The 11,247-nt window shown below is 45.9% G+C and overlaps 1 protein-coding gene across 1 annotated transcript in view; it reads left to right on the top strand.

Moving 5' to 3' along the window:
• The first annotated feature begins 285 nt into the window (after positions 1–285).
• Positions 286–11,247, top strand: part of LOC121479799 (contactin-associated protein-like 3) — a 188,343-nt gene continuing 177,381 nt past the window's right edge. The window contains exon 1 of the mRNA XM_041735601.1: positions 286–439. Coding sequence (XP_041591535.1) covers positions 355–439 — 85 coding nt within the window. The 5' untranslated portion in view covers positions 286–354. The remainder of the gene's footprint in view (positions 440–11,247) is intronic.

Genomic DNA, 11,247 nt, shown 5'->3' with positions numbered 1-11,247 from the left:
GCGCGCCCCGCCCCGCCCCGCCCCGCCCCCGCGCCCCCCGCGCCCCCAGCTCCCCGCGCCGCGCAGGTGGCCGGCCGGCCGCGGTCCGAGCGCACTCCCGCCCGCCGCCGCCAGGGGCGCCCGGGGCCGCGCGAGCCCGCAGCGCGGGCGCGGGCGCGGGCGCGGCGCGGGCGCGGGCGCGGGCGCGGGGCGGGCGGGGGCGGGGTGGGTGTGGCTGCAGGTGCGGCTCCCGCCCGCCGGCCGCGCGGGGCCGCAGAGCGCGGAGGAGGCAGCGCCACCCGGGCCGGGAGGGAGCGGGCGGCCAGGCCCGCGCGGAGCCGCTGCGCGACGCCTCGGGTCCTGGGGCGGGGCACCATGGACCCAGCCGCGGGAGCCCTCCTCGGGATGCTCTTCCTTTTGTCTGCTCGGCCCTGGAGCCCGGTAGTGGCCGGGAATCCTTGTGAGTACGGCGCATCTCGTGAAACTTGCCTTGGCAACTTAAGGAATCGTGTTTTGATCAGTAGCGAATGTGTGCAGGTGGGATCGCTGGCGTGGGCTTTTGTTTTTTTGTTTTTTTGTCTTGTTTTGTTGTTTTGGGAGGGAGACGTTTAAAAAGCATCTCCAAGTACCAGCGCCAAGCTGGGGTGGTTTGATCGATGCTCTTTCCTCCTGCCAAGTCCGAAATTCAGCAAGACCTGTATTTGACTTTTTTTTTTTTTGTCTGGGAGCTGAATCTTCGTTGGGAAAGCTCAAGTTCTAGTAAAACCTGAAACCCGGCAGGAGCATCCCCGAGACGCGGAGAGTCCGGCGAGAGAAGAGCTGCGGATCAGGGCAGGCCAGCAGGCCGGCGTGGTCATTCATCTTCTTGCGGTGTGGATGCGTGCTGTAGGAAGCGTGTCAGTGGGAAGCGGCGGGTCCTGCATTAGCGCACGCGTTTGCAGTGGGCGCTCTGCGCCATCCGGGGCGGGGGTCCGGGCGCGCCCGGGGCGGGGGCGGGGGTGAGGGTGGGGGGGGGAGCTCCGCTGCGCAGCCCCCCTGCCCCGGACGGAGCCCGCGACTCGGCGCCCGGCCCCCGGGGGAGGCCGGAGGGAGGACAGGCTGCCATCCCGGCTCTGGACGAGCGTCCCTGCCCGCATGTTGTGGTGCGTGCGCTCCTGGTGGTGTGGGTTCACCGAGGCCCCGTGCATTAGGCTCCGGGTCCTGGGCTAGCTGGCGGCGCGTCTGCCCTAGGGAAGCTGCTGGCCGCAGGGACTCAGCCCACCCCGAGGTATTTGACTCTGAAAAATCCGAAAAAGTTGTAAGAGTGCTGTTCGGACTGAAGTCTCCATCCTGGGGCTTTTCTTTCCTTGAGGGCTTTTTAAAAAAAGTCCCTCCTGTCCTCCCTCGCTGCCCCATCTCCTTCAAGAAAAGGAATTAAAGCACAGACACACACACACACACACACAGACAGAGGGAAAACAGGTGTAGGGCTTAGGACGAGCTAGTGTGCGTTTCCAGAAAGTAGGTAGCAGGCTTGCTCAGAAACTAACCCTGCTGCTGGGGATCCAGATTTAGCTCTTGGGGTCCCCACTCTGCCCTCCCTGGGAAGTTTGCTAAAGTGTAAAATTGTTACACCTAAAGTCACTCTCCTACTCATTCATCCGTGGATGCCGCAGGACTGTGATGATTTTTGTGGTGTCATCATCTAGTATCAGCTCATTTAATGCCATATTGGCGTGAGTCACTCCTAAAAAAACGAGCCTTAATCTCCTTGGAGCAAATACTGCCCTGTGTTTCAGACGCATTTTTAATTTAGCTTGGTGCTGCGACTGCTCTGAATTCATTAAAACAGGGGGCATTTACATAAAATCAAACCCTTAGATCCTGCCATAGAGCCCTTGTCCTTTTGCTAAGAAATTAAAAACAACCACCACTAGATGATTTGCTGACATTAATAAATTGTAGAATGATTCAACGGGCTACTCTGAGGTACCATGAAAAAGTCACTGGAGGTCACTCGTACTTAAAGGAAACGTGGCTTCAAGAATCCTTCCCATGGGAGAAAGCAGAGTGCCGTGCTGCCTTTCTCATCTCCTTAGTTGTGATTACAGCATGTTGGCAACATCAGTCGTTTTGGTATTTATTTTCAGTTAGTATTTTACTGTCTGAAATGCACGGGGGGTGGGGGGTGGGGAGGGTATCAGGTTCTTTCACACTGAGCATCCTTCTCAGGAGTCACACGCTCCGGGGTGCTGGGCGGCTGAATATCCCTGCAGATGCCCCTGCCGGAACCGGCTGTGTCTCCACGCTCAGTCCCTCTGGGGCTCTGGCTGATTCCCCAGATACTGTTGCTAGTTTTTGCTTTTCAGCCTCTATTTATTTGGGTGTATTTAGTCCTCTTATGAAAAAGTTCGATAAATTAAAAACCAATTTGCCTTGCTAAGGACGTTTTAGATACTAACGTTAAAGTCCTTGACCAGATCACCAGAAAGATGACACTCTTCAAGTGTCGATCGAGTACGTATTTAAATGACATGGCAGATTTAAAGATTCATGAAGACCACACAAAATTGCCTTTGATAATTTTTCGGTAATTGCATCTGGCCGCCTCATTTGTAGCAGAAGCAGTAAATGGTGAAGGAGTCTTATGTCTACACGAGCTGGTTGGACCTGCTCAGTTTTTCTTTAACTCCTGCATATTTGGGAAGTGTGAGTTTTGTGTGCATACAAGCAAAGTACACCAACGTGTTTCTGCAATCTGTTATTACTAAGTCAAGGTAGCAGGGTGTTTCTTGCTCTGCCCCATCATTTGAGAAATTCTAGAAGAGTTGGCCAGGAGTGTGGGATTTAAGCTACAAGCAAGAAATCACGAACATCAATATTGCTCAAGTGTTTTGTTGGCTGTTCTCCCCCAGACACCCCCGCTTAGAGTTTTCAAAACTCAAATAATCCTTTCAGACAGAACTTTAAAATGAACAAAAATGAAGTATTCTTGAGGACTAATAAGAAATTAATAAGAATTGTATATGAGTTAAAAAAAAAGACAAAGATCTTCTCCCCAAATGGACCCAAAGACATAGTCACCTCTTTACAAGCAGGTTCTCAGTAGTAAATGGGTCAGCCAGGGGTCAGTCCAGGGGAGCGGGTGAGTTCCAGCCAAAGAGGTCCTGTCAAGGAATGTGACTTGCCTGAAAGATTTGACATCTCAGAGATTACACATGTGTGATATGAATCTTTTTAATTGGCAGGAAATTTTATAACAGGAAGATGATACACAGGAGGGAAAATGTGTCTAAATGGCCATGACCACAGGCTTGTTTTGTTGCTCTGTATTCTCTGTCTTTTGAAGATAAAACAAGTTGCATTATCTAAAATACAGCTTAGTATCTGATAAATATATATATATATTTTTTTTTCTTAAAAAAATGTGAACATTCACCTGGTCTGCCTTCTAGAACTCTCTGTCCTGAGTAAGATGAGAGTGTTCTGATATGGATCTGTCCTCTTAAATAACTTAAGAGAGAAGTTGGAATATAGATTCCAAGTGAGAGCCCTGCTTTCTGGAAGTTGTTATGTAGGCTGTCGTTGGCTCCTTTACTTCCTAGCAAGAGCCACAAATGGAAGAAGGTGATAGCGCTTTGCTTTTAGAATTATTCTTGTGAATCCACGATTCCTTTGTGAATTCCAAGACCCTTTGGGAGGAAGAAGGGATGTAATCTGAGTATGAAAATGTCAACATTTTGATTGTGTATTTAGCGTCGTAAACATGTTTTCCAGATTGTGCATCGCTCTGAGGAGTTATGGGTACCCCCTCCCCACTTGGGAACAACACAACTGAAAGCTAATTCACAGCTGAATTATTTTCCCCATCCATGTAAGTTAAGTATAAGCTAGAAGTGAGAGCTGCTGCCCTCCTCCCATCTCTGCTGAAAAAGGACAGAAGCCTATGTTAGAAATTTCAGTCATTGATGGTGATTGTTTGATATAAAGGATGACATTTTTGCAGATCCAGGGATTTAGTTTAGTGAGTATGACTGACTTGTTCTCACTTTGTTAAGTCTCAGTACTTGTAATTTTCTCTAGATGTTTCCTTATGATTCCTTCCCCTATCAAAAGTGCCCTTCTTGTTGCAAGAAAGAAAGAGGTATTTCTGGCCCACTACAGGTGGGGCATACACTTTGAATTGCTGTTCTAGGAGTGATAATCTGAATTTGTTTTTATGTATTGACACCTGTTCTCTTCCCCCTTAAATCCTACATCCATAAGAGAGATGTCTGACCATGACTTGGGGGTGCCGTTCAAGCCCATGTGCTGGCCATCATGGGAAACCAACCTATGGTCTTCATGTACTATGTAGTGCTTGACCTAGGCAATAAACATGCTTACACTTCAATTTGAAAATTTGTAACAGAGTTGAACCCTCCCTTCATTGGAGCCTTGGCTTCTTTATGTGCTAAAGCCTTATTGCAACTTCTTTGATGAAAGTGCATTAATATAATCCTGTAATAGAAATTATCATGCAGTATTATCCTTTTAAAATGTAAGTAACATACATCGTTTGATATAGTAGTGAGACACTTGTAGTGTATGAATTATCCTAACCTGGTGACATGATTAGCCTTAATAATTTGGAATAAAAAATATGCATGCATGCAGAACTTAGTAACTGGTTATAATGCTATAATTGCTAAGAAGGATAAAATCATAAGAATTTGTTTATTTTTTTAGAGACGCACATGTGTGGGAGGGGCAGGGGGTGATGCAGAGAATCTTAAGCAGACTCCCTGCATAACACAAAGCCCCGTGTGGGGCTTGATTCCATCACCCTGAGGTCATGCATGACCTCAGCCAAAATCAAGAGTTGGTCGCTTACCCAACTGAGCCACCCTGGTCCCCTATGAGCATTTATTTAAGTAAATGTGTTTGTCTTATGTCTCTTCTCGAGGGTTTTGTTTTTTAGGAGTCTTGTTCTTTCAGTGGATATGGATTCTTATAATTATTTGCTAAGTGTCATCAAAATTCTTTATTGCTATTGAGTACTGAACATATTCAATCTCCAGTCATGTCATGAGTGCTAAGAGGCTCCATATAGTCTGTAAAGGAATTTTGCCTTGATGAATGTGGACTAACATCCTTCCAGGGTTTTAACTGGTTCAGGCTTTTCTTTGCCTCCATAGCCGCTTTGTGTTTGTCTAAAGTGAGTCCAGTCTTCTGAGTTAATCATCCTGGAGTAGGAAGGGAGCCTGTCAGAAGGTATGCCTGTGAGCAGGTGGATGGGGAGTCCATTCTTGATGCAGTAAAACATGTTGGGGAAAATGAGTGCAGGATATGTGGGTACTCGTTTTAGCAAGCACTGGAGTTCAGACTTTTTGTAAAGAACCTTCAACAAACCAGTAAACAAACAGTTATTTATAGTATTTGAATGCACCTCCCAGAAATACGGAGGTGGTGAGGATACTTTTGGAAACAGGGAGAAAACAAAAACACATTCCCTCCAAAAAACTTAAAAAGTCCATGGTGACTCTCAACACAGAGTGACAGGCGAGAACAAATTCTGTTCAAGCATACGATTTTGGGAGACTGTTTAAGCAAAAGCAAACAAAATGAGCCAAGGATATGTCATTAGTGACCCTCCCAGGCCTGGAAGGGGGTATTTTGGGGAGAGGACTGGAGGTCATGAAAATCTGCTTTGAGTTGATTTGGGGAAAAAAAAACACTCAAATCATGCAAAAGTACTTCATAAAGGACATAATCACTAACAGAAACGTCTCAATTAACTGAGCAAATTTTAAGTTGAATCTTCTCCCTTAAGTCAAAATTAGACTTTGAATATAATAGTATAAAGTAGCTCAGACAATTTGGAAATGATAGATCCAAGAGTCTCTCCCCACTTAATTTTTAGAGGCTTGAAAGTCTTATCTTCCACATACAAAATTCTTCAGAGTGACCTCTGCAAGGTGCCCACTCTACCTGCCACCTGTGGCCCACCGTGTGTGCCGATTGCTTTAGGCATTGGGTGCTTTGTGCTGAATAACCTCTAAAAACTGAACTATTTATGTCAGCATATTTCTGAAAGGCATTAGACCAAAGGTAATATGTTCCTTCAAAATAGATATGCTTGTTATTCCTTGTTTGAGCTCTATGGCGTGGGATTACATGCTTTAGAATTGTGTTTTATCAGGTGTTAAGAAAAATTACACACAACTTGTAAATATTGCAAAAAGGAGTATGACAGTGTGACCTATTACCATTACACAAAGCATTGTTCAAGAGGCCCACATGATTGTTTAATTATTCAGAATAACGCCCCCATGGCTGACTTGGTCATTTACTGTTTGATCACGGCTTAGACACTAAGATGTTACAGGTTGAATTGATGTTTTTTTTTTTTCAGGTACAAATGGTAACTACGAAGCTTTTATTGCCTGATAGCACAGTTGTAGGAGAAAAACTGGTGTAATATGTCTTTTCTGGGCAGTACCCTGGATAGGATACTCATGGTGGGTGTGTTAGTTATAGCTAACTCATGGAGAGGAACATGGAAAAGTTTGCTACTTGAACTGGAAAATGGAATTTTTCTTGGATGTGCCCTTCAGGGAATATGATAACCAGTGTGTCAGATACTGAAATTTATGTCTGCCCGAGTTTTATTGAGATGTGGTCCTTAGGGACTCTATCACTTGTGGTTCCGTCAGCTAATTTAGTGATCGTCACTCATGGAGAAGGGATTTCGGTGCCACACGTTCATTGGGCCACTGGAGATGGGGCTGGCGCATCTTGTTTGCCACCTGTGGTGGGTCGGTAACCTCGGGCAGCCCCTGGATGCTGTGGCTGAGACCTTGTGCCGCATCTGCTCCTGTCAGTGGCATCCCATTGCTTGGGGTGTTCAAGGCCCAGCAGAAGATTTCTCTGGAGCTTGTGAGCCAGCGGGGCAATTACAAGCTTGGATGACAGCAGGAGTGGCTGGCTGCCTCGAGACATTAAATTAGGCACTGCCGGCAGGACTCACGGTTCTAATTAGTTTTTTATTTTAACATCTATGAATCCCCAGGCAACCAGAGAGCTTGATAAAGTTGAGCTAAGTGTGCTGTTTCTGGGAGTGGTGAATTGACAGCAGGGGTGGCACAGTGACCTCTGTGTGCTGGGACGTGTGCTCGCGTGTCCCCAGGATGTGGATGGGGAGAGAGCACATGGGATTAGGAGCACCGTCAGTCATTACAAACCCAGGCTCACGGTGGCTGAGGTGGCAATCCAGTTATGTGGAATTGAGTCATTTGTCATCAACTATTGTACAAAATGGATATGCTCCAGTTTGGATTTCTGAGCATATGAGCGGTCAGGAAATCTGATATCCATCCTGTCCCAGTTGACACCGTTGCCTTCTCAAGCCTGAGGTGCTGTGTTCCCGGTCCTGGTATACAGCTGACCTGAACCCACAGCCCCTACCCTATCCTGGTCCCTGGGAATAGTGTCCTAAAGATGGCGGATAGAGTTTTCATCTAAAGGCCAGCAGATACAGGAGAAAGACCCCAATTAGCATTAAAAAATAATGCAATAATTTGATTCAGCTCAAAGAAAGTCACTTTAATCACAACTTCTATTATGAAAGAAAATATTTAAAGAACCAGGATCTATTTTAAGGTCTCAGATTTGGCAGATTTAAGGAAAATAATACATGTCTATAGACATCTGTTCAAATGGTTGGAGATTATCAAGATTAAGGATTTAGCTTTACATGTGTTGTGTTTTTGATGTCTAAAACTTGCAAATAGGAGCCTGGCGACGGTAACAGTATTACAACATGAAAAGAAAAATGAGTAGCTGTGTACTGTCACCAAGCGAGCCTGCTGCTGTGTGTCTGTGGTTCTGGGGCTTCTTTGCAACGTTGTGTTGATTCGTGGAAGTTCTGATAAGAAACCCCATGAGCCTTGACATTCCAAAGCATATCCTTTTGTATGATGTAGGATGTGCAGGCATTGGTAAGAGTTTAAAAAACTGGAGGACTCAAGGAGGGTGAGTCACAGAGTTTAAGGTGTATTTCAGATAGTTTAAGGGAGCAAACACCAAATTACTCTGTGTTTTCTTTTCTTTTCTTTTTAAAAAATATTTATTTATTTGACAGAGAGAGAAAGAGCAAGAGGGCACGCGCGGGGAGGGGCAGAGCGAATCTGAAGCAGACCCCACGCTCAGCATGGAACGTGACACGAGGCTCGATCCTACAACCTTGAGATAAATGACCTGAGTCGAAACCAAGAGTCCATTGCTCAACTGATTGAGCCACCCAGGTGCCCCTATTCTAGGCTTTCTTAAAGTGTAAGGAAAATTTCTGAAAAAAGTTTTTGCAGACGTGGAACACAGAGTTGGCAGATATCAGAGTAAATTCCTTATTAGGGAAAGTCAAAGGATCTATTCTGAATTATAGCGCAAGGCGAAGAAAACAGTGTTGGTTTTCTAGATCGTAATAATAAAATTGCGATAGTAAGAATTTACAATTCTTTGTCATGATGAACTCCTGCTCTACTTTAGCGAGCCTGAAAACCTGATCTTTGAGAAATTTACGTCACTACCGATGTTTGATTTTTACACGTTCTAAGTTCTGTAAGTAGTGGGATTCACTTGCTGGAGGACAGGTTGCATATATGCCTAGAAAAAAAAAGAGCCTTTCCCTTGTGAGTATTGTTGCAAGGTGAGGCAAGAGGGAGTGGGAGGCTAGAGTGCGCTTTAACACGAAAAAGACACCTAGGTCATTGATTGTGGCCCTGTTCTCCAGGGATGAGGCTGGACATTCCCCTGCATCCATCGTACCCTCATTCCCAGAGCCTCTATGAGCATCTTCCTTTTCCATCGTCTAGAAATGACTGGGTTGGCTTGCATGGATTGGGTTGGCCAGAAAGTTATCCCTCCTCCTTCACTGCTGCTGGTGGGCTCAGGACTGAGTGGGAGGGTGGCAGTGAGAAAGAGACAGTAGCACTGCACACAGGAACGCTTCTCGGAACTCAGTGGTTGCTTGATTTTGTATGTAGACTAATAAGAAATGGCAATGTAAGGATTAGGCTACTGGCAAGCCCCTTCCAGCTCCAAGTGACAGAAAACCCAATCGAATGGACTTCCACCAAAAAGGGAATTGTCAGCACACATATCATTTCATTTCAGGCAAGGATAGAGATGCTGTGCCGTGAGGATTGGCCTCTCTTCCTCCTTCAGCTCTGGCTTCCCACGTTGGCCTGATGCTCTGGCAGTGTCCTGTCTGGCAGTCCCATGACTGAGGTCAAGCTGCCCAGCAATACTGCTGGAGAGGATGCTTTCCCCTCCCTGGACTTTGGCCCTTATCACTTTGAAGCAGGGAGCTCTGACTTATTTGCTCATTCCCTTATTCCAAGCTCCAAGAAAGCAGGGACTCCTTGAGGGGACAGGGGTGGTTCTGAGAGATAGTGGGCTGTTGACTAAGTAAAGAGGTGAATGATTCTCATTCCCCACACATCCAGCCAGATCTGCACATCTGACTTGCCTTGTCTCTGCTGTGTTGTGTGACTCTTCTTACCCGGGGTCTGTGACAGGAGGGGGTGGCCCTCTGGCTGACCAGGGGTGGAGCCAGCAAGTGACTGGACTTGGTCCTTGACCAGGTGCCTTGGCTGCATCATCTTGACAAGAAAGTGAAATGCGCCATCCACTTAGGTAATTAGTTTAACATCTATTATGGAAGCACTGGCTTTCATTCTCTTATCGGCTTCATGTAACAGATGGTTGGTTACGTGTATCCCTCCTTCATTAGATTTTAAAGTTCCTGAAAACAGAATCACATTTATTTGTCCCTACAGCTCTGCTGTTGGCACTCAGTGAGTATTTACCAAGAAAAGAAGAAATTAATATATGGAAAACATGCTATTTTGAAAGTATATGGAAGACACGGGGAATCCTCATGTGTGTTTTATGATCATTGTGCAGGTAGCCTAATAAAAAATTAATTTTTATGTGAGTATCCCTGAGCTCACCATTTGTCCATGGAAAGATCCACTGGCTGATTTTGAATGTTTCCTTTTCTTTTGGTAGCAAAATGCATGACATAACTTCTGGCCTGAGGCTTTGATAGGAAGCATGGAGTATGTTGCAAAAGCTGCTGGGAGCCCCTGAGGGTGTGCTGAAAAGGCCAGTGTCAGAGGCATGACCCAGGACCAATGAGCAGAGAAGAGAAGGCCTCTAGGCAGGGGCCATTACCACAGGATGTCTGTGTCTAGAGAGATCTTTGATCAAGTCTGAGCCAGGCTCCATATTCAGGGTCTGAATTAGAGGTGCCTGGGAGCATTGTGTAACTGGAGTTCTCCAGAAGCCTGGTTCATCAACTAGAGGCTTGAAGCAGCGTGATCCAAGTGGGGAAGGCTGGCTACACAACAAGGCAGAGGCCAGGCAGGCAGACAGATGGCCATTGCACCTCAGTGTGGATGTCTAGGCCTGGACAGCCAGGGGGCTGAATTCATTTGAGTCACAGCTGTCTCTGGTGTGGTGGCCATGGACTCTGTTTTGTAACTTGTTATGCCAAGAGGAAGCTCCCATTGTGGTCTGAGACCTTGACACCCTTGGTCTGGGATGGGGGATTTCTGAGTCAACAAAACCAGTTGTTGTTACTGAAAATTTTTATGATGGGCTGGCTCAAGGGCATGCTGAGATCTAAAGAATATTTCTGTTTTCTTTCTTTCTTTCTTTCTTTCTTTCTTTCTTTCTTTCTTTCTTTCTTTCTTTCTTATATCTCTGTTTTCAAATGAAGATGGTTTCTAATTTTATTTTCAGAATTATATAGTGGGGCACTGTGGATGAGGACGATTTCAGCAGCATTCTTTCAAATAAATAGCACAAAATTCAACAAATGTGGTGAAGTCATGGAACACACTTCCAGATAGGTGAGAGGGGGAGGTTAATTGCAGTATAGTTGGCGTACGATGTGATGTTAGTTTCAGGTGTACAAAGCAGTGATTGGACAACTCTCCACTTTATGCTATGCTTACTAGACGCATGGCTACCATCTGTCACCATACAACCGAGTTACAATACCAATGGCCATTCCCTAGGCTGTGCCTTGCAGCCCATGACTTCTCATTCTGTAACTGGAAGCCTGTACCTCCCACCACCCTCCACCCATTTTGCCCATCCCCTCTGGCAACCACCAGTTTGTTCTTTGTATTCATGGGTCTCTTACTGCTTTTGTTTGTTTTATTTTTTAGATTCTACCTATAAATGAAATATGGTATTTGTCTTTTCTGTCTGCCTTATTTCACATAGCATAATACTTCTAGG

The sequence above is a fragment of the Vulpes lagopus genome, chromosome 2 (assembly GCF_018345385.1).
Source record: "Vulpes lagopus strain Blue_001 chromosome 2, ASM1834538v1, whole genome shotgun sequence".
Classification (NCBI taxonomy): domain Eukaryota; kingdom Metazoa; phylum Chordata; class Mammalia; order Carnivora; family Canidae; genus Vulpes; species Vulpes lagopus.
The sequence above is the reverse complement of the archived record's forward strand: the minus strand, read 5'-3'. Positions and strand labels throughout refer to the sequence as shown.